General features: G+C 35.9%; 1 protein-coding gene across 3 annotated transcripts; it reads right to left on the bottom strand.

The window, feature by feature from the left end:
- Positions 1-337: 337 nt before the first annotated feature.
- LOC137401001 (uncharacterized) lies at positions 338-24,491 on the bottom strand. Of its 3 annotated transcripts, none has more exons than XM_068087345.1 (11): positions 24,372-24,491; positions 22,720-22,822; positions 22,370-22,622; positions 19,677-19,825; positions 19,254-19,394; positions 15,464-16,769; positions 14,913-15,146; positions 13,814-14,141; positions 10,273-10,473; positions 5,097-5,275; positions 338-1,185 (listed from the first exon to the last, which is right to left on the bottom strand). In XM_068087345.1, the coding sequence occupies exons 2-11, from the start codon at positions 22,804-22,806 to the stop codon at positions 989-991; spliced, it is 3,075 nt and encodes a 1,024-aa protein (XP_067943446.1). In that variant the 5' UTR covers positions 22,807-22,822; positions 24,372-24,491; the 3' UTR covers positions 338-988. The 3 variants fall into 3 exon arrangements, with proteins under 3 accessions (XP_067943446.1, XP_067943454.1, XP_067943450.1); XM_068087353.1 differs by having other exon boundaries at positions 10,273-10,467; XM_068087349.1 differs by having other exon boundaries at positions 19,254-19,391.
- Between the last annotated feature and the right edge of the window lie 129 nt (positions 24,492-24,620).

The following is a 24,620-nucleotide window of genomic DNA, read 5'->3' as shown; positions in this document are numbered from 1 at the left end:
CCTATTAATTGCCGCAATGAGAAAATACCCTAAATTTTAACTTTTCTTAAATCTTTAGTTTTTGTGGTAGTTTCAAAAGTTGGTATTCCATCATCTTGCACACTAGTACTGTCTGAGCAAAAGAATCTGCATTAAAATGAACTTAATGTCCCAACAAAACCTCTTCCCGACCATAGAGGAACTGTGTGTTAGGAATTTCCATTTCCTTCTTCCAATCTATATTTGTTGATTGCTTTCTTAGACTCAAGCTTTCTTAGGATAGACAACTCCAATATTGGGATTACTTTTACCAGAATATATATGTAGATATTGTAATGCCAATGGCTTGTGCAGTATGTGCTGCGAGCAATGTTATAATTTATTGTAAGTATTAAAAATAAACTCTAAATTCACTACAATGACACAAAGATAATAATAATAGTCAATATAAAGATTTCACAATATAAAGCAAATTTGCATATATTAGGGCAGATAGAAATTTTTTAAATTGCATAAAATTTATATGATCAATATACATATTAAAAGTATGAAAACCATCTGAAGCAATGATGACAACAAGAGCCGATACTCGCTAAAAATATTGCAGAATCTGAACTGTAAAGGTAGTTTTCCTGCGTGCATAAAGAGCTTTAACATGTCAAAAACCTCTTGCAATTTAAGTACCAAAAGCTCACAAAAATGGAAATGCTCTGACCATGACATTGTGCGATTGATACTGGCCAACAAAACAACATGTTCTGACTTGTCAGATAAAGGTGACATACAAGCAAGCAATATGCTTATAAATACTGACACAAACATTTGAGCAGAACTGGACAACCAGAAAAATAAGTCCTGGCTAAAATCAGGAGCAAACCCATGATGCAATAACTGGAACTGAGAGCAGGCATGTTGCACTTCATCGCGTAAATTAGAAAAAACATAACTCTGAAAAATAAATATGGAATTAGCCAAGACATAAAGCCTGCAACTGATTGTGAAAGTGTATTCACTTGGTGCACTCCAAATCTATCCAATTGTTGATGTCCTCCATAAGGGCGAGATTCTCCATGTTGAAAAAGAGTTGAGCGAAAAGATTTTCAATCGTGTAGCCCCTGTTCGTGGAGAGCTCTAGAAGAAGTTGAGTTGACGGGCTGTCAGCGTGCTTCAACTTGTCAATGTCCCTTGGTGACAAGTTCGCCAACCCTGCGAAAGAGTTCGGAGCCACTAACTAAAACTTCTTGTTAATTGATGTGAATTGAAAAGATGAATGCCTTACAATTGCATGTACATGAAATGCAGCTGCAGTTGGAATATGATTAGGTAATTGGTGAAAATGTTTCCAAGTGCTACAATAAAAAAGGCTGATCTAATTCGGTTTGGAGTGCAACGCATTTAGACTTGCATCTTCTAGAAGCTAATAACGTGTTTGATCAAGGCTGCCAAATGGAAATTGTCTGATGCTAGAGACGGCATAAGCTAAAAGGCAAAGCTAAACTGTTTTTATTGAATTTTCTCCACCCACTTGAATTTTTATGCCAAGAAAACAATTTTTATGCTGAACGAATAGCAGACGTAAAATACATGAAATGTAATAATTGCAGCTAAAGATTCTAAATAACTAAATTAAATTGATATTTCTATAGTTCAAAAATAGAAATTAAAACATGAAATTGTTTAAACCATTTCAACTATGAGTGATAATTATTCAAACAGTTAATTTATTCATTCAAATAAAAGCAAACAGAATTTTAATACACTTTGGTTTGACTAAGAATAGCAGATAGCAGAATTTTTAACACGGGAGAATGTGTATAGCATTACTAAATATCCCACTAAAAGTCAAGGAATGTTGAACCAAAGCCAATTAAAGAGTTATTGAACACCAATACTGTGTCAATAGCCCAAAATTATATTAGCTCAGTGTTCAAAGCGTACTCAAAGTTGTCACATATCATTAAATACTGATACTTTTATGAAATATTTAACAGCATGTAATAGATAGCTCGAAAGGATTGCAGAAAGTTTTTCAACGCAACAGATGCACCAGAGCCTCTTCTATCAACACAGTAAATCAACACAAAAGGCCAACAATGTATCAGTAAAGATAAAACTTGGATTTTAGGCTTGGATATTAATAGTATCTATTTATATAAAATCTCAGTTTTTGTCATTTTTCCAGTTATAGCACAAAAGTTTTAGCAACAAAAAATGCGCTCCGCACTGGATTTGAACTCACCACCCCCAGTTGTGAGGGCGGGTGAGCTAAACCAGTAGACCATGCAGTCACATTGGTATAAAGTAGAATAGCGTAGTATAAATAGTAGAGTAGTATAAATAGAATATTACATCTGCCAATCTTTAATGCCGAGTTGTTAAAATACTCGCGCTTCATCTAGAAAGATTCTCTTAAAGATCATGATGCAATCCTTTTTCTAACGCTGGTCAAGTTTAATAACAGCTCTTATTATTAACTAACTTATGTTACTCGAACTCATTAGGCAAAAATTCTTAGCCAACTAAAATAAATTTTCAAGCCAAAACCTTTATATTACCCATGCTACGCCAAGCATCCAGCTACCCATTAATAAATCGAAAGTTGCAAACAATTCAGAGAAGATAACTAGAAGATTTAATATTATAAATAAAAGTGCATTGTTGTAGGTTTTCATAAACAAAGCCTAGTAATACAGATAATTGACTATAGGTATATCGGCATGTTAATATATGTTTAATAGACATAGGAGACTGCAATATAACAATATAAAACATGGAAATTCCTTAGGTTATTTTTATGAATTAACTTACTGCCTAATAGTGTGGCAACCCTCCCTTAGACCTTGAGTCGTACACCCTCCCATCATATTTATTTCTATAGTTCAAGCTTTTTTCTTATGTGTGATATAAAGTGATTGACAAACGTTTGGGGACACACGAAGTTTTTGGTACAATTGACAGTCATTTTTGCATGGCGTGTAAGTCATCTAATCTCATTCTGATATTATCGTAATTAATATTAATATAAATTGAAGCCCAAGGTGTCTAGATTAATATCATCACATTGCATGATGATCAGATAATATGATGGGATTAGTGACAGGGATTAGTGACAGGCATTGTTATCTAGTAATTACTATATAGTACTAACCAGATTAGGTTACAATTAAAATGGCCATAGTATAAGTTTAAAGACATATACGGAGATTCTGTAAAGTACATGGGAAGGTTTATAGTGTCAACAATCACTGACTGGATTTTGAAAGTTGTCAAACACTGCCGTGAACTTTAAAAGAGAGAGCGCAAACTTGGGGTTTACCATGAGCGTTTTTACAAGCAATGTGAGCAAGTATGTAGACATAATGAAGAAGAAGTTGAGAAGGGCCCAGGACCTTTTTGCAGATGGAGGCCGGCGGTTCTTTCAAGATGACAATGCGCCCTGCTACCGTGCAAACTTGGTGAAAGATTGATACCGTGTAAAGGGAGTGGAGTGCCTCGACCGGCCAGCCCAAAGTCCTAACCTCAACCCAATCGAAAACTTATGACAGCTTATCAATGAGCAACTAGTGAGTGATAAACCAAACAAGAAAACATCTCTAATTGATGGTATCATTAAGGCGTGGAACCACACAGTCACCAATCACTAATTACAGCCCAATAGCTCTTCTCAGACCCACCAATCTATATAAAAGGGTTATTTGTTCAAGTATTCAAATAAAACTCCAACAAAACCGTGCTATATCGTATGTTGGGGTAGACCTCACACAAACCTTGCTATATCGTATGTTGGGGTAGACCTCACGCAAACCTTGCTATCTCGTATGTTGGGGTATACCTCACACAAACCTTGCTACCTCGTATGTTGGGGTAGACCTCACACAAACCTTGCTATATCGTATGTTGGGGTAGACCTCACACAAACCTTGCTATCTCGTATGTTGGGGTATACCTCACACAAACCTTGCTATCTCGTATGTTGGGGTCGAACCTCACACCAATTTGGGTGTAACTTTTGTGAGGATTACCTTATGACAAAAACGATGGTGCTGTTTAGAATCTGCAGAAAATCCTGCATTCAGTAATATATAGTTCGTCTTGCCTTAAATTAAAATCAGACATGAAACTTGCATGACAACTTTGAAATACCAGTTTATTCTAGAGCGTCTTCAGACCTTGTCCATCACTGAATACTAAAATTTTTGGGTGCTGAATTAGAGTATTGATGTTTGTATATTAACAATTGAATATTAGCTGTCATTGACACTAACCTTCAAGTGATAGCGGCTTGCTATAAACCATAAACTTGCTATAAACTATAATTTAGTCAATAGCAAAGTAGTGTATACAAAACATTTAGGTATTTTAACCTTTCTTTGACGAAATGCTTGCATTTTCTCAGAGTATGGTGAGTTAAAAATATTGAGATTGTTCTTGATGTTTGTACCGTATGTATTTTTTACATCGTAATCAAATTATCATAATTTTATACGTATATGTAACTTTCTACCTGTCAGCATACTCTTCACAAACAGCCAATCTATTAATTTTGAGCTGACATACATTTATATATTCAGTATTTAGCACCTTTGTAGCTATGTACATTCCTTTACCTGACGGTAATTTCTAAAGAACTTACCTTCAATTACATCTAATCGCAGTCCGAATACTCGACATACAAAGTTACTGTAACCTGTTATCTTATTCATTTTATGAGTCGAAACTATCGAACCGGAGCAGATATATTATAAAAACACATTGCATTTTGTTTAATTCATTTCACAGTACCAAAATAATGTTAAATCTTTTAATTAATTAAATATAGCATTAACTTGTGGACTAACTACACCATGGAAACATAAGACCATAATGCAATCAACTCTTACCACACCAAACCAGTAGATCATAAAGGTGTTAGCCTGTAATCCTACTAGGAAACCTCATTGTTACATAATACTAACAACTTGTACCGCTACTAATACAATAATATTAATACTAATAATAACAAATAATACTAATACAATAGAAACACAGCTACCACTACTGACCACTATGAATGCATGACGACACAAGCGTGCTGCCACTGCTGCCGCATCACACTAGTAGTTGCAGAAGACACTTACGAGCAAGGCCGATCCAGTTGCGCTCGAGAGGACTATATTCGTCCAACTGTTCTATTATTCTGCTAGGGAGGCTGCTAGCAGGCTGATCGAGCAACGCAGACCTTCTATCGTCTCTACCAGGTAAGACGTCGTATCTACCATCTGATACATAGTTGGTAACAGCAGCAATTCTCTCGAGGCTGCCAAAAGATCACACAATTATTTGTGTTCAAACTGCAAGCATGAGGAAACCTTAGCGTTGTACCCCGGGAAGCCATGGTGTCAATCTTAATACTGTCAATAGAATTGAACACATACAAATTCAAATATTTAAACAAATAATGAAGCAGTATGTCTCACTTGCATGTACAGTAAAACCTTGACAAAATGTTATCCATTTTGCGAGTTTCTTGGAATGTCAAAACTAACAATTGTTGAAGTAAATAGTTAGTTAAAGTATGTTTAGCCAGTGATGTCTGTCAGCGATGTCTGTAGAGGTTAAGATCGTAAGCTCGAGTACAAGCGAGTCCGAATTTTGGGTCGGACCAGAATGTCCATTATTTACTATGAGCAGGGTCGGGTTGAGCTTCTCCCTAATTAATTTTTTGAAATACATAATTGTTCATTATGTATTGTATAATGAAATAATGCATAGATATAAAACAAAAGGAATACTTGTCATAAAATAAATAATTCAATGAAAACAAGGGAGACGCTGCTATAAGTTAATTGTCCTACGACCAAACAAGAGCGAAGCGATTGGTTGGGAGATTTATGATAAATGCACATGTGCACACAAATCCCGAAAATTATTCATCAACAATGAGACGAACCCTTGTATCAAAATTTCATCAACAAATTTAACCATCGTTTTGTAGAGTCGTTAAAGTATAATAACGATACAAATCACATACAAAACGATTTAAACATGTTACCAAGTCTTTGTAAACCGTCGGCATTATCTTAAAACTTGCCCATCTGATCGGATTATACACAAATAGACAGATTTATTTGGACGAAAATCGTTATTAAAACTTGCAAAGACTCACTTTTATCAAAGTTAAGACCCGAAATTGAAACGGCGAGCGACAGGGAATAGAACGATTAAGTCAAACGCATTTTACGAAAAAAAACGTGCACATTTCACCAGTCTATAGAATTGTCGAACTGCCGAAGGTTTCTGTAATTAACGTAGGAGTACGGAAATCGTTTCATTTTTGCCGATTTCAAAGTATCTGACATTTTAGACACATTTGAGTACTTTGGTATTCTAACTGATGTCCAACGCAGCGTAAGTAAAGGAAATGACAATGATATTTTTTTCTAACGATTCTTATGAGATTACGATATTTAATTATAAGTTTGGATATTCTTCTTGATACTTCTTGATATTGTTAGCTATGATGTTTTGAAATGTAAACAAAATTGTGCATTGGTTTTCTATTATTACTGTATTACTAAGTTTGGATATTCCTTTTGATACTTCTTGATATTGTTAGCTATGACGTTTTGAAATGTAAACAGAATAGTGCATTGGTTTTATATTATTACTATATTAATAATATTGGTTATTCTAATAATATCAGTGCATTTTACTTCTAATATTGGCCAATATTGCATTTCTCCTATTGCAGGGGGAGAGATATAAACGTATAATCTTTTCCTTTCATTATTGCTGTTTGTTGTATATAATCGCTATGTTTCCATGATGCGCAGTGCTTCGGAGTGGCGCCCTCTCCGAATCATGGAAACGGCGGCTTCGCACTGAAATCACTGCGCACTGATCAGTGCGAAGCCAGTGCAAAATCGCAGCGAGGAAACAGCTGCTGCGCAGTGGCTGCGCATAGCTCTCATGCCGTGGAGACGGATTCTTCGAGGGCCGTGAACTAGTACAAATGTTATTCCGCTAATCTTGTTTTTTTTTATTCTTCCGATCTTCTTTCACCTATATTTAATTATGGTCTGCACCCACGAGGATGATGAGGTGATTACTTTCCTAGACTTTGTTATCGATGCCAACACTTTTCGAAAAATAGGTGGCAAGTTCTAAATTAACGTTTAAATAATATATTACTTAAAAAATACTTATTAAAAATATATTATTTTATAAAAAATTGTGTTAAGGTTTGTAAAACCTTGTGAATGTGTATTGTAAATAAAAGTATAATGATGACAGAAGCATAAAAAGACCATTTCTGACGTTCGGTATCCATGATCGATTCAATTTCTCCATCAGGCGATTTGATTAATACAATTTCTCTTCTCTGCTAATTTGCTGAAAACCACTACGCAGCATGGAAACATACAATCCCCTCGACTTCGGAGGGGACTGCTTCGCAGTACTGCGCACCATGGAAACATAGTGAATAACACCCATACCCAGTACATTACAGCTACCATTGCAGTTATCCTATTGCGCTGCAGTGCCATTTGACTGCTAATATTGCATTTCTCAACCATCAGTACCCTTTCTTTTTTCCAATATCACTTTGGTCGTGGGCTGTATGACAGTGGAATTTCTAGTTAATTACCTGTTTCATCAAAAGAAATTCTTTGCTGGTTCTAATGGAATTAATTTTTGCCAAGAAAATTTGGCTGACATACACTCGGTATTTTTGCTGTAAAAGCTAGATTGTTTGTCTTAAGAGCTTCAACTAATAATTCTTTGAAACTAAAAGAAAATTTTGCACAAGAATCAATGTATTGTATGTAAGAATCAATGTAAGAATCAATGTACAGAAGCCTTGTCTAATACTTTTTAGTTTTGTAAAATCGACTAACAAACGCTGTTGTTTTTTCAGATTTACTAAAATGCAGATCCCATCCTCTAATATGGAAATACCATTACCAAAAATATCCAAGGTTCAATGTTGAAAGATTTTACTAGCGTGAGCTACAAAACTACATTTAGGTCGCTGTTTTCGACGAATTTTCCCTTTTATTTGTCCTAAACCAGAAATTAAAAAATTTGTAGACCGCTATATTGTGTTGCGAATTTAGAGTAAAAAGGAATTAAAATGTAAGGAAAAAAAATTTCATTGTATAAATGCATCTATTAATGATTGATGCTCGGGCTTTTATACCTGCAGATCAGGGTAGGGATGGAATTTTAGACTTGATATTACTTTTACTCTAAAGGTGCACTGAAAAAACATTTGACAAATTTACAAATTGATTCAGAATTAAATTTAAAAATAATTCAAAAGACAGATGGTGTTTAGCAATATTAACAACAAAAATGTAAACTTTAAAAATCATAACTCATTTATATATAGTGTTTTAATGTTTGATATTCTTCACATTTTAAGCTTTAATTATCACATCGAAACTCTCCACTTAAATCATTATTTCTTTATATATTTTTGTTTTTATATTTAATTTTTCTTATATTTTAACTTTCTTTATTACCATGCTCAATCTCTCTGCTCTCCGCTGTCACTTGTTTCAGGCTCTCTCTTTTTCACATCACTGAACTCCTTCAGAGAACTTTTAAAAAATTGACCCAAAAGATATTTGTTCATGCATTTCTCGAAAGAAATTTCATTTACTTGAAAGAAAAGCATTCTCTTCGCACTGGTGATTATTGGAATCTATGATTTCAAAACAAAAAACTGGAAAATATGAAGCGTTGAATAATATTAAGCAAAGAAAACAGAACCAAATTAAGGGAATGCATGGATATGTGCTGATTTACAAAACTGGAGTGAAACTTGAGACACCATTCTTTCAAAATTACATCAGATGTTGAGTTAAATCTTCTATATATAAATTTCGGTGTTGATTTGTTTGTTAGTTTGTCTGTGTGTCCAGTTATAGCAACAATGTTTTAGGAATCAAAAGTCCACTGAGCACTAGATTCGAACTACTGTAGATTAGGTTATCCACTGCGCTGAAGATTTGTCTCCAGTTTTGCAGACAGGCATTTATCCAATACACTGTCCGACTGGCTATACTATGGAATAAATTGTGCCCATACTCATCACACATGCCAATATTTTACAGTTTTACGCTACAGTTTCAGCTAGCATTATGCTAGAATTGCTTGCTAAAAGAAAAACTCTTTAACTCTTTAGCTACCATAAGCCGATGTATCGGCTTTCGCGGAAATAAAATAGAAGTACGGACCGTAAGCCGATGTATTGACTTATAAATAGGGTTTCACTTTTCTTTTAATTACAAAGCCTATGCATTATCTAAACCAATCAAATTTTGTCTCCAACGAAATAACCTTGTTGCCAATCACATGCAACTAATCGAAAATTTTTTTGCTAAGCAATTCCATTTCGAATTATTTTTCAAAACGGGAAAACCAGATTGCTATCGTCATGGCAATAATAAACTCACCGTGTTCTTTCAATGCAAAGGAAGCGTCAGATATTTTGCGAGAGTGGGATTCACTAAACAATTTTATAATTATCTTGTAGAGAATTTTGTTCTGAATAAGATGCACTTTACAGTAAAACAATATCTGCATTAATTCCTGAGAAATTGCATAAATACTAGTGGTATATAAATTTTTCGAAAATCTGTTTGAATTAATTAGATCAGAATAAAAAATTTAGCGCCGTAGTGAAAGAGTTAAACTCACGCGGGCAGCAAGACTATTGTAATCAGTATAGAGCTGTAGAAGGCACTGCAGCTGGTACAGTATGAATTACACAGAAATAAACGCAGTACACAGAAATAAACAGAGTACACAAAATAAACACAGTGCATTTATTTAAAAGTTAGAATGGTAGAAGTTGTATATGTTGATTAAAAGTAAATTTTCTTTGCAAAAACTTCTTTTATTACTCATGCAACGCCGGGCATTCAGCTAGTCGTTACTAAAATTACACTTTTCACGTTAAGGCGATCATCAGTTGAGGTTTGACTGTACATAATTAAGGCACCAGCACAAAAATAATGTATGCACCAGCAAAACCCACTACACTGCTAGCCATTCATCTTCTAACTGTTTTGGACTAATTAGAAAGATTAAATAGCTGCTTCTACTGTATGACAAACAAAAAAACCTTCAACAAAATTATTATACACAACTGGCACAAATATGAGTACTCACAGCAAGCTAAACTATCTTAGCGCAAGCTATTTTTCCACACTTGAGTACAGCTACAACAGAATGGGTGACACAATAGGTCTTCTAAGAAGAAATGGACGCCAAGCTGAGCATAGACAAAATGCATGGTGGACTCACCTTTGGCCAGAGCAAGAGCGAATACAATTGCCTAACATGTCAATGATATGGAACGATCCGTGGTTACAACGTTCCTCCAGAGGACAGGGAGGTCCGAATAGCGGTCGACTACTAGACATGCTTGGCGCACTGTGGAACTTTGTAACTAGATCTTTCAACTTGGCTGCAAATCCTCTATGGCTTGTTCCAGTAGGTCTAATGCTAAGAAATACATGAAACTGAAAGTCCATAAGTTACATGGCATTTTGCAGCTATGAAAAAGGAATTCTTGTTGCCTGTTCATAGAAGTGATACCAATAAAAACTAGCTTGCCATTTACAAGCCAGATATTGTGCATAAATGCTGCAACTGCAACAAATTACAAATGCAGAGTTCAGATGAAATACATTTGTAGAATCTTAAAATAGAATTGTCATTTAGTGGTAACATGCAATTTCATGTTCCATTTTACAATTTGGTGCGGATATAACTAGTTATAGGCTTTCATTAACTTTTACAAACAAATAAATGAATCCGATTCTTAAAAATACATTATAAGCTGAAACGGCCACACTATGCTTTAAAAGGAAAATGTTTTAGGTGAGGAATGAGTTACAAGTAAAAGAGAATGTTGTTATAGGAGAAACACACAGCTAGAGGAAGAACATGTCGTTAGGAAAGAAACACCCTATTAGGGAAAGAACGGGTCGATAGGAGAGAAACACAAAGTTACGGGGGTAGCATGCTGTTAGGAAAGAAACACATTGTTAAGTTAGTAAGGGGGGTCCTACCAGACAAAGTTGTCGTCAGAAAAGTCACTTTTAAAATCACTGTCGTCACTTTTAGAATCACTGTCGTCATTTTTAAAATCACTGTCGTCACTTTTAAAATCACTGTCACCTTTATAAGTTGGTAACCAAAACAACCTCTTTCTTCACATTCGTTATTTTAATACAAATATCCATTCTGGTGGCACTGGGTTGCGTTAAAAACCTGAAACTTGCTCAGTTTGAACTTCTGCTAACCAAAAGCATGGCTAAACCAGCGATCTTCACAAACTTATTAGTGATGTTTGGGAGTGTTGCTGATTACTCCGCGAAGAGTGACAGCCGTCTTGGGTTTTTAGGGCTACATTTCTTGTACTGAAAATAGACCGAGATTGTCTTTCATAATCACTGTCAGTCACAGACTTGGAAATGGATTTGCTGTCAATGTCGTGGCATTTCATTGCTGGTTACTTTAATTATATGGCAGTCTATAAATGCTGGGCCAGATGCTTCAAACACAAACTAGTAAAGTTTCGGTTGAACGTGTTGAATTATGGACAAATAATAAGTTAGTAAATTTTTTGTTGGTTCTAACAAAAATCACGAAATGATTGAAACACACAGAATTATTCTGCGCTGCTAGAATCGTGCTAGCGAGCACGATTACAGGAGCTTTTGCAATTAGTATAGTCCAAGAGACGTATAATGACACACAATAAAAGTATAAGTGCAATTCAACATAGTACACACGATGCAACTGCTTAGATTGCGTTATTGTATGTATTTATTGTTTGGACGCTATAGCTACAAATTGTTTATTTTTTAATTGTATTTCCTTTTTAGCAGCAAAAGTTTTGTGGTAGAAAATGTTGCCATCTTTAGCGCAATCAAGTCATGTGCATCGTATTTACTATGGTGAATTTTCGTAATATTTTTCTTGCGTGTGGCATTATGTTCTCGGACTACATATATCTTAAAATTTGCTAAAGTCATGCTCGCTAACCAACAATAGCGCAATTTAAACAGTTAGATCGTGTGTTCTATGTTGAATTGCTTTCGTACTTTTATTGTGTCGCGATACATGTCTTGGACTATACAAATTGCTAAAGCTGCTAGAGTCATGCTCGCTAATAATTTGTTTAATCTGTAAAAGCATTAAAAGCGTTTCGCCGACGAACTCGGTGGGCATGCACAGCTCAAATAATTCTGTGAATTTCGACCGGTTAATTCTGCGTTTTTCGTGATTTCGGCCAGAACTCAGAACCAACGAAAAATTCGTTATGTGTAGCCGTACCTTCAGTAATCCTACTTACACAATCATCGTCACCTACATTGATAAATGGTCGTCTCGTCTGTCACTTTTTAAATATCCCTGTCGTCGGGTCGTCAGAATCGTCACAAAACATGGGAGGACCCCCAGTAAGGCACGGATGAGAGAGGAACATGTTGTTAGGGGAGAGAAATGCTGATCAAGAAGAAACTCGAAGTCAGAGGTAGACGTAAAGGCATTAGGATAAGACCACATTGTAGTGAAGGAACACATTAGGAAATGCAAACACTGTTAATAGAAGAACCCGCTAGGAGAAGAACACATTGGTTACGCGAGGAGCATGATATTATTTGAGAAACAACCGATTACACGAGGAACACTTTGTTAGAGAAGGAACACACTGTCAAATGACAAACACATTGTTAGGAGAAAAAAACACTGATGAAGAAGAGCCCACCGTTAAGGGAAGAAAGCATCATTAAAGGTTGACTTACAACAAAATTTACATTACAGTTAGTTGGTATTAAAAGATTCACCATGTCTTACTCTGTTGTGTTGTAAGTGCCAAATATGTGGAAATGTGATTACAAGCTCTTAAAAGCTCAAAAACGAAAAGCCGCCGTAGATTGGAATCTCTTCATTTCGATGACGTAACCACGAAATTTGGTTATCGTCTTGTCACGTATGTTCTCACGTGAATTGAAAGGCCAATACAAAGCTCAATATAAAACTTATCATAGTACTAGTTTATGACAAACACTTCGGATTTTACCGAAGACCCCGTATCAAATACAGATGCTTGCTACTTTACAGTTTTGTTTCAGCCTGGTCTAATCGGCAAGTCGTAATCTGATCATGTGACCCAATACTTCGCAAATAATTTCTGCAGCACTTTTCGATTATCACAAGTGACCAACATGCTCGTCATGATTATCAGACAATGATATGTACTTCTTCCAGCTAAGGCTAAAAAATTAAATGAATTTTTAGGGTAAGTTATAAGATATCACAGCTAAAAGTGACAGCATTACGATGACGATAAAATAGACGCGTAAGAACAATAGACAGTTTTATTGAATGCCTGAAGTATATTTGTGAAAATCTTTCGACGAATAAGGTTGCAAGAAAGTGTAAACAGAAACCATCTCTCAAAACTACATCACATTTGAGCCGTTTCGGAAGGGGAATCCAAAGTACGGCGGTCTCGTGTGGCTGCAATTTTCTGTTCGTCTTTGAGCTTTTAAAAGCTTGTAATCACCTTTCCACATATTTTGCACCTACAACACAACAGAGTAAGACATGGTGAATCTTTTCATATCAAATAACTGTAATGTGAATTTTGTTGCAAGTCAACCTTTAAGGAAAGAACATATTGTTAGAGGAGGGACACGCTGCTAAATGAAGAACATGTTAGGGGCCAGATTAGGAAGGAACAGATTGTTAGATGAGGCGCATGATGTTAGGGGGAAAACACATAACCAGAATGAGAGCAGACATAACATATAACGCAGTCTAACTCATGTACCTGTAAACGAAGAAACACAAGCTTTTATCTTTAACAGCAGCTGGTTGCTGAGAACGCCAGCCAAAGCGAGTGTTGCTCGTGCGATATACTTGGACATTGTGATCGAATATGTCATATATTCCGCAGCCGGAGTGATAGTCAACATTGGAAGAGACGGCATAAGATGAAAGATAATTGAGGAATGCCGTGAGAAGGAGAAAGTTCAACCCGGTGTTGTACCAAAGCATGAGCTGTGGGTTGCTGTCCGGACAGCGATTAGAAATGGGATTGTAGGCAGCAAGAGGAAGCACCCAGGCATGGTCTCCGACATGATTGGACGCCTCGTTACCTGTAACAATATTGCTAGATAGACTTCTACACGTTTTTAATCCATGTCTTCAAGAAACTGTAGAAGCAAGCTTCAAACACTTGAACTAAATGTACAGATTACCAAGTCAAAATGTCTTGATGAATAGCGATACACAGTTCATCTTTTAAAAATTTACCAGCATAATGGGCAAGATTGCTGTTCACTGTGCTATCCATTATTGCCACAAAAGCTTGGCTTGACTTTGTAAAAGCCAAGCTAATCTGTCAAAAGCAAAAACTAGTTCTAAGGACATCGCTAAGGATTATTGTTACAACATGGTAAAAAATGATGAATTTCTATATGTGAATTTTATATGGTCAGCAGATTACTTTCTTGCAACTGCACAATACAATGTATGCTGTATCCTCCAATAAAACTATCAGTAGTTGAAAAATATTGAAACAAATTAAATTTTCTATATATAACAAGCAAGCGAAAGATATTCCAAATCTTTCAAAAAAACTTCATAATCCTACAAAAGGATAATCAAGCCATTTTTTATACAAAATTATCAAACTACACCAATTTATTGCTTTAAGAATGTTTGGAGGACGACTAAAACAATATTTACACATTATGAGCACTAAAAATGGTAAATATAATATAGAGAAAACTTTAATGTATATATATAGTAACTTGAAATTATTATGTGAAGCTGAAATAAACAAGTAAACTGGTTGAGTAAAAACTGCTGAGAGAACCTGGCTATATCTCAGTAGTAAGTTTTGATTCAATAACGTGTATTTGTACCGATATATGTCGGAAGAATAATGTGGAGCTCCCTTAGTATGTCAAAGATTTTATCGGCATTCCCACCAGACATGATACTTGTCCAGACTGCCCGAGATGCCCTGCCTCTATCACCAGGATTTTGTCGATGCTCAACTAGTCTGCTGATGCAGTCGACAAGCCTGTGTGGGTGAATTATGGAAGTGTAAAGGACAGTTGGACAGCCGCGGCCAATTGCGGTGCTATAGGATAGCCCTGTTGAAAAGAAAACATGCTGATATTAGTCAAAATAGATATTGTTAGGAGAGGAAGAACGAAATACAGTACGAAAAAATAGACTCCAGCAAAGATTATAGAAAAACAAATATGTTAAGCTTTCCCAGAATTCATGACAAATTTAATGTGCCATCAAACAGGAACCAATCACAAAAGCCTGCCTCTGTGGATTAAAAAGGCTCAGTTCTTTAATGTCTAATTTGGAAGGTTAGTTATGACCAAAGATTTTGCAGTTGCCAAATTAGCGATGCAGATGATGAACCAAAGAATGATCTTAGGCATGCCAAACTACTAACCAGGAATATAGGCAAGGCCAGTGTTTTTTAGATAGCGTAAAGCACCGTCTTCTAACATTTGAAATGGTGATGGTGTCGTGACACTCTCAAATTCCACTGATTGTTGCAACATTTTTCGAAAATCGTCTATTCCTACGACATCCAAATTTCTTAGCTTTTGAGAGAGCATAACGCCAGCATGAGGATTATTGTCCTGAGCAGCATTTTCGGAGATCAGATGAAGTTCTCTGAAAAGTGCATCACTTATTTCTCTAATGTCTGAACAAATGACAAATGGAAAACCATTCTCGCCGTGAATCAACATGGCACTGTAGGTGTCTAGCTTATGATTGACGAGTTGGGCGACTTCTTGTGGTTTACAAGCAGGTGTATTGATGAGAACTAGCAGAACCCTTCCACCAAAAGATGAAGACTGGTCAGTTGTCAAGTTGTAGTCCCAGCCAGAATGAGCTTTTATATCACAGAGTGTTCGAGACAGGCATTCTTCAAGAAGTGTGGTCTGCAAAGCTTTAATATCAGTGATGACAATGTTTATCGAGTACCTGCAAAAAATGATAGGAGAGCACCAAGTAACAGAATTGTTAGCGGAAGGACCAGTGAGAGAAAGAACCTCCAAATGCATTTTGTTTGCATTAAGAGCTTCAGGAGTTGAAGACATACGTTTTAGGCTCTGTATACTAACAGGGCCATCGTACAAGTCATTGGGCAACCGTTCAATGCTCCTGCGGCTACTCGAATCTCTAACTGTTTTTTCCCAAATTCGCTCTAGGGTTTCATGCATTTCAAAGCTGCAAACATCACGGCAGTCTTCAGAAGTCGGTTCCATGAAGTTTCCGCCGCTCTCTGAAATGGTTGCATGCAGATGATATTCTTTGATGGAATTTCCAAATGTCCTCGTTTGTGGGAGACGAGAAATACCAAATATCTGACTTTGTATATGTTCCGTGAGTTCATTGCTAAAGTCATTTACATGGTGAAAAATAAGTCGGCATCGACCCAGTTTATCTATGGACTTTGACTGAATACTACATCGACATTTTTTGATAATGTCAATTCCAGCCTTGACATCATTTTCATTGACTTTTGGAGGCTCTGGATTAGATAAATGCCCAGGAGAAAGAATATTTAAAACTGGGCCAGACTTAGGCAGATCAGATAGGAGAAGACTAGGTTGTATAGTGACTCCTGAATCGAGAGGATCTCTGTATTCCAGGATATCTTGCTTGCTTGTATAGGGTCTCTTCACAGTAATGGTGATAGACTGGTTGCCAGCCTCAATGAGCTTTCTTTTAAACCATGTTGTTGTCTGCCAAAAAACCAAAAGCGGATAAAAATGCTTTGCGAGTGACAAGAACTGACTGTGTAATACAGTTAAACAGTTAGTCTAGCTAAACGAACCAAATGCTGCCCCGTAATTAATCTGTGAAATTGTAACTAGCTCGCTGACTAATTATGAGCAGACAATGCAGTATCTGCTCAGAGATTTTCCTCACACGTCAAAAATTCAATGTAGAAGCAAAAATTCTTATGAGCCCACATACAATTTCGTTTGTTCACTTTACAGTGCAGCAACTTAGCTAAACAGCTTCGGGTAGTTATATGTAGCACTACAACATAAATTGTCTAAAACTATGTAAAAAAATGACTAAACTATATGTAACAAATTAAATAGAGAAATAATCAATAAATAGAGGTCTTTATCGGTACCTTTCCTTCACCTTAAAAACAGGCAAGTTGACGATTAGCCATGACAGACAGAAAATAGGTGAGTAGAGGTGCCGAATACATGCATATATATACAAGGTCTGATCCAAAAGTTCCCGGAATGGAGTTGTATACACTTGCATATTTGCACGATAGGAAAACCCATTGCAGCGTTTGCAGGGAAACACCTCCGGAGTGTTGTCACAAAATTTCGAGTTGCTATCACAACGCGTTCTGCCGTGAGCCGACGATATGTCAAGGTCTGTCAAATGCTTTTGTTGTTTTTTTTAACAAATTTATCGTCATGTCTAATCAATCGGAACAGCAAATTTGCATTTTTGTGTGAAATTAGAGAAAACAAGTACTCAGACAGTTGAAATGTTAAATATTGCTTTTGGAGATGCTGCTCTAAAGAAAAACACAAGCTTTTGAGTGGTACAAACGTTTTCGTGAAGGTAGAGACAGCACTGAAAATGATGAACTTGTTCGTCGATCAACAGTGTGAGGTCACTAGTCATGACAGATCGTCGTTTAATCATTAGAGATTTCTGGAGAGACAGGACTTGGTTTTGGAACTGTTCAAAGAGTTTTAACTGATGATTTAAACATGAGAAGAGTAGCAGCAAAGTTCGTGCCACGTTTGCTAACTGATGACCAAAAGGAGCTCAGGATGCACGCTTGCAACGATTTTAAGGAAGCTTCAAAACATGATAAAAATTCTTTTTCGACGATAATAACTGGAGATGAGTCTTGGGTGTATGGTTATGACCCAGAGACTAAATTCCAAAGTAGCCAGTGGAAGTCTCCGGGCTCCCCAACACCAAAAAAGGCGAAGATGTCTCGGTCAGGTGTAAAGACCATGCTGATTGCGTTTTTTGATATTCATGGATTAGAACACCATGAGTACTTACCACAGGGTACTATTGTGAATCAGCATGTTTATATTGATATTTTGAGACGTCTTAGGCAAAGAGTTAGACGAATAAGACCTGAACTGTGGCGAACAGGTTCATGGATGCTGCACCATGATAACGCATCCGCCCACACTGCGTTCTCTGTGAAGCAGTATTGCGCTAAAAACAACATGGCCGTTCTACCACATCCTCCATATTCACCAGATCTAGCTCCCTGTGACTTCTGGCTATTTCCTAAGTTAAAACTTACTATGAAAGGAACCAGATTTGACAGTATAGAGTCGATTCAATGTGCAACTACGAGAGAGCTAAACAGCATCGATGCCGAGGGCTTTCAGCTCTGCATGGCATCATGGCAGAAGAGGTGGGACAAGTGTATCGGTAGCCAAGGGGAGTACTTTGAAGGGAACTAACTATATAGGTAAATTGAAGCAACGCGTTTTGAGTTATAGCTCCATTCCTGGAACTTTTGGATCAGACCTCGTATAAATATGAAACGAGTCTTGCTTAGACTCTAAATAACTTCAAATTAAGTTAATTCGAAGTTATTTAGATTTTTCGCTTTTATATCGAATAATTTTACATTTTATCTTTACTTATCATGGCCAAGTCTTTTTAATCAACCAAGGCTTCTTTTAATTCCTTTTACTTTTTCTCATGATAAGTACTAGACAGCTTTGGAGGTTTTTAATGAATTGATCTAAAGACGCTTGTTCATTATTTTTCTCTTCCTTGTTTTCTAGTTCTACAAAAAGCAATGCCTTGTCTTTGTTTACCAATACTATCACACTCAAACACCAGTCTTCTTGAGATCTCTGATTTTAAAACTAGCATAGAAAAGTATGAAATTATTGTTTAATATTATCTTAAGGCAGAAGAAGAACTGATTAGATAAGAATTGATTTAAAGTATTCCGAAAAACTTTACATAGAGTATGTTGTTTATGTTTTTGCATATCGAGAAAAATATTTGCTCAAATCTTTTAAAAAAATTGGTAGGCTGCTCTGATCATAAAAAGCAGTTTGATTACAGTCCCAATCTTTGTGAACAATATAGCATAATCATAAAATGAGAAGCTCCGTCTCAGGTTGCACTACGAGTAATTCACACAATAATCAATAAATGCCATGTACAACCCATAATACTTAACCTTGACATCTTTTCTCACTTACCCCTTCCTTGCAGAAGAACGGCAAGGCAGTATTATTGACCCTGAGCACCCAGTCACCGACCTGAAGTGTGTTAGTTTGGGGAGCATACGCATATGGGTAGTCACGAGTGTGCATTATCTGTATTAGTAATATCCATTCCTTCTAAAAAGTTAGAGATGAAAAGTTAATCAATAAAATGCTAGATAGCTTTATCTATACTTACAGCACATCAACTTTGTCATTATCTTACCGTTTCTAGGAGTGAAATACAATGCATTTATAGCCAAAATAATTGGAGTATTTGTTTCGCATGCCAGAAGTAAGCAGCTCCCAACTACAGTGCACATATTTGTTAAAAGAATCTGGTCTTTTATGTGAATTGAAGAAAATAAAGCAAAGCTTCCTGTGAGATCAACATCAACCAACGCATATCCTTTTTCTCACCTTAGGGTTCTGGAGTGTCTCCTTCTTTTTAAACTTGACCTGTGTGATGTCGATATGAGAGGCATTGTGGTAGGTTATCTTTAGTTCGTTTGACCAAATGATCTGATTGGGTTTCTCAACTGCTAGCTCAGGCAAGGTGGTGCCAGATCCTAACAAAGACATGTGTATATATACATATGAGCTCATGTGATACCTCCAGCATATATGCATATGAGCTCATGTGATACCTCCAGTATATATACATATGAGCTCATGTGATCCCTCCAGTATATATACATATGAGCTCATGTGATACCTCCAGCATATATACATATGAACTCATGTGATACCTCCAGCATATATACATATGATAAATATGTATTAAATAAATTATTATTTAATACAGTGTGCCCAGAAATTACGATGCCTCAGTTATAAGATTTTTTTGCTTCACTTTATGAAACTCGATACTAGGACAAATTTATTTTCCGCCATACAATATTAACAAACAATTCCTCTCGAGATAAAAATTTGGCAGTCGTACTGATTACGACAAAATTGCCGATAAGCTATTCGCTGAAACCCCTCCCACAATGCCTTAAAGTGATATATGATGCTCGCTATCTCGGTTCAGCGTTATTCATTGTAAGTTATAGGGAAAACGAATTAAAAAAAGGCAAATGATAAAATTTTAGCCTAGGAAAAAGTTGAATTTTAGTTGTAGTACATACCAAAAATTAGCTTTAAGTATGCGTTTAGTAAGCTTAGTTCATTTAAAGGTTGACTTGCAAGAAAATTCACATTACAGTTATTTGGTATCAAAAGATTCACCCTGTCTTACTCTGCTGTGTTGTAGGTGCAAAATATGTGGGAATGTGATTACAAGCTCTTAAAAGCGAACAGTTAATCGCAGCCATCACGAGAACGCCGTAGATTGGACTCACAAAATTTCGACTTACGACATTTTCTACTTCATAAAACAACTTCTGGAACGAACTAATTTCATAGGTAAAGGCTTTACTATACATGTATACATATACATGCTGTTAAACCTCTGATTGACCGCTACTATAAGAGAAGGGTTTAAAAATAGAGCACCTCCCTCTATTTGTACGCCACCTCTATTTGACCGCCACTTTGACTAACTTTGATCTTTATGAACTCATAATATCAGGTGATCAGTAAAAAATTGTCCACAAGATCGTATTAATAATGAATTGTTTACATTAATAACGATAAATTATCTCGTTGTCCAACTCCAAAGCTTTTCGTCTTGCTTTCATTAAAACTTTGAAAGCAACACCATAGAAATAATCAATAACGGTCTCAGGCTAACAATAGTTCCTTGTTTAACACGGTCTTGATACTTCGAAGTAGCCTACATATATAAAAAAAATGGTTTAACTTTAAGATGGTAGATGAACATTGAAAGCAATGCCTTAGAAATAATTACCAACTGTCTCAGGCTAATAGTAGTTCCTTGTTTAACGCCATCTTAATACTTTGAAGAACATGCATATAAAAACGGCTTTCAAGTTTTGTGCCAAAGGTTACATTTAGCATGCAAACTTTCACGCGTTTCATTTGTGCTAAATGCAGCGCGTAAAAGTTTTGTTCTGAAAAAAAATTGTTGGGATCTAATATCCGTTAGTTCAGCAGTGCAGAAGAAAAGTTGAGGCTAGAAGGCATTATAAAGGTAATGAACAACCAGAAGATGTTCGTTCCATCGAAAGCAACAATCAGAACGCAGCTATCCGAGCAAACAATGGAAATACTTTGGTTTAACACGTTATTTTTTGTTTCTGCATGTAATACATGTATGGTTAGTTCATGTCACTTGCTCATGAATATATATCTGTAGCATTTAGTAAATTATCATTGTATAACTTATAAATTTGCAAACTTATAGCATATTATTTGATAGCATCATTGCAGTAATCCGATCATACAATATTGATTGATGCTTGTAACTCCTCTTCTATTGCACGTAAAAAACTAGTTTTGGATGCAAACTGTAGCAAACATATCAATGAGTGCAATAAGCTTTTATGCAACATTGCTAAATATAAAATAAAAATATGTCTTCAAATTTACAATGAAATAAAAATTGAAAGTGTCAGCAAATTGCAAAAAAGGACACAGGCTATAATATCATCGCATGTCAATTGCAAACAATAGATATCAACTGGCAGAGATATTTCTCGGTTTCTCAATGCATATTCATTAAGAGATCTTTGACAAGTTGGAGGTAAGTTAGCAGATTTTTTGCATCCAAAAAATTTGATATCGCTCCACCAAAAAAAAGAGAGCAAAGATATGTGACATTCGCTTCACCCTTATTAGGGCTACGTTTATCTTCCGAAAATTCTGACGAGCCATTTGAAAAATACACCGCCAGCTTCTATTTGAATGCTACCTCCAATTGACTGCAACTATAGAGGAAGGGTTTAAATGGTGTTCAATTAAAAGTTTTACGGTATATATAGATATATACATATTTTACTATGTACATACATGTATATAGTGAAACCTCTACTTATGAAATTTGTTTGTTCCAGAAATTGTTTTGTCTTGTAAAAAACTTTTGAGCCAAAACGTTTATATATGTATACCAAAAAAAGTGATATGGGCCCTTTCTAGGATAATGGCCAAAGCTTTCCTAAAAACTAAGCGATACTACATGGTAAGTGCAAACATAAATAACATTTTTTTACCAGAGAAGAAGCTCAAATCGAGACTAGAACCGCTATCGGATATTAGCCGAGGTCCAAGGGTGGTAGGAGACGACTGAGATGGCATCTGTAGGTCGGCGCCACCTCGTTCAACGACCAATAGCCACTGTTGTAACAAGGATGCTTCTTGACTTGAGCAGTATGTCTTCAGGTCCTTTGTCACTCCATTTATTGACTTTAATTCGTCACCACGTTTTAGGTCGCTAATCCCATTGAACACATCTGATATCTCATACTATAACATTATTTGCAAAAGATAAGCAATGATGAAAAGTTACACAATAGACAGTAGTGCTCAGAATGGCATGAGGTATAAAAATGTAGCCACTCACCGTGCCATCAGGCAAAATGTCAAATGAAAATCCAAATCTTCCTTGGTCATTCCTCGTGAGTGTCACTTCATATCTATACCAAGCCATCTTTGACCAACTTCATCTATTATTAAAAAAGTTTCATTAATAACTTGCAATAATCCAATTACCATACCCATGAGAAAGACTATTTTTCCCACAGCTCATCTGTGTGTCACACAAATAGTTGTCTCACAAAACAACAAAAAACTTTTGCTTTGATTTTTGTGTTGTGACTATATGTCTAAAATGAAGAAAAACAAGATATATATCTACTTTAGTAAAAGCGATGTCTGTATGTCCATCCCCTAAACAGCCAAGATACTAGTATTTATAATAGAGGTACCTCTATACGGCGTTTTCTCTCCCAAGTGCAGCAAGAGAAAAAACGATATTTTACGGCTAGCAATGAGACTGTTATTCAAATAGAATTTGAGGACTTGCACCGACTTGACGCTTTGTGGTCTGTAGAAATTCTTACAAAATTTCTTGATGCTTTGACCGACCTGACAAAGCAAAAGCTCTACATGAAATCTTTTTGTTAAGTGGATTCTATGTAAAAAGAGGTTTACAGTATAGGAGCATCTACTGTATTTGCTTAGGTAACTCAAGATACTTGCACACATCATCTAATGGTGAAAAACTGATGACGTAATCAATTAATGCCATTGCACTAGTCTCATCATTTATGCAGGTGAAACTGAATGTACCATTTTATTTTGCGATTCCAGAGCAGAAATTGTTTATTTCAAATGTAAAATAACGTCTCCTAATAATATAACACTGTTCATTTGGACATCGCACATAAATTGAAGAACAATGTAATAAACGTGGCAAATGTTGAGATAAAGTAGTCAGTAATATATGCTATATTACTTTTTATGGCGTTCTGAGAATTACAAAAAATATTATATTCTTATAAATTTTCGAAAATTTCAAAACTTAATTAGCATACTAAATTTGACACCTTTAGTATATGCCTGAATGTCATGAATACGACCATGACATCTGAGTAGGCAGCACAAATCACATGCTAAATACAAATATTTAGGAGAGAAACTATAAGACATACAAACTATATTTTACAATCAAATAAAAACTACCTAATCTCACGGCTTAAATCTTTTGCATCAGATGACTGCGTCCAAGATTTAACGCTATTTTTTTCACATACAGTATAGGCATACCTGCCAACTCTCACGCATTGGGCGTGAGACTCACGCAATCACCCCAAAGAAAAAATGAAAATGCGTTAGAAATGCATGAGATTTTTGCCCCAATTTCCACAATTTTATATATACTATCATTGATACATCAATTGCCCCTAAACCAAATCTCACGCATTGCCCCACTCTTGGGTTGGCAGGCCTGAGTATAGGCATTCGAAGATACTAGGAGTGATATATTGTATTTAGTTCAAAATGGTGTAAAATATTGAAACTTTGTGTATGATTAGTACCACTTAGTTTTTATCGTTCATTTTATACGCCGAATGTGACAAAACATAGCATTTTATAGAGCACTAGAGCCGTGATGTCTTAGATACAAGATGAGATTATTTAAAACTTCAACGGAAAATGTAGCATTTCAATAGGTGTTGTAGCTTATATAAATAAACATAGTTTCATAGTTACCCGCTATACTGATGTTTTAACATTACAATACTTTTCTAAACTTAGCAAATGTCAGTATAGGAGTAACCTAAAGTTTGTTTATCTAAATCTAAAAATCTAAATAGTTCCTGTGCGCATTTTGTGACCTTGAGCCAAATGTACAACGATATAGTCTACTCGTATCCAGAGCACTGTTACTTCAGTGATTTCGAAACGTAAATCAGGGACATCTTTGACTAGCACTCAACGTAGCTTTTAGAGCCGTTTTCT

The sequence above is a fragment of the Watersipora subatra genome, chromosome 1 (assembly GCF_963576615.1).
Source record: "Watersipora subatra chromosome 1, tzWatSuba1.1, whole genome shotgun sequence".
NCBI lineage: Eukaryota > Metazoa > Bryozoa > Gymnolaemata > Cheilostomatida > Watersiporidae > Watersipora > Watersipora subatra.
This window is presented reverse-complemented; position numbering and strand designations above follow the sequence as displayed.

Coding starts and splice junctions, on each gene's coding strand:
- LOC137401001 (XM_068087345.1), bottom strand. CDS start 22,806: ATGGCTTGGTATAGATATGAAGTGACACTCACGAGGAATGACCAAGGA. Junction 14,142..14,912: donor TATTCTTCCGACATATATCG/GTACAAATACAC, acceptor ATATTGTTACAG/GTAACGAGGCGTCCAATCAT. Junction 5,276..10,272: donor CGCTCTTGCTCTGGCCAAAG/GTGAGTCCACCA, acceptor ATCTTTTGGCAG/CCTCGAGAGAATTGCTGCTG.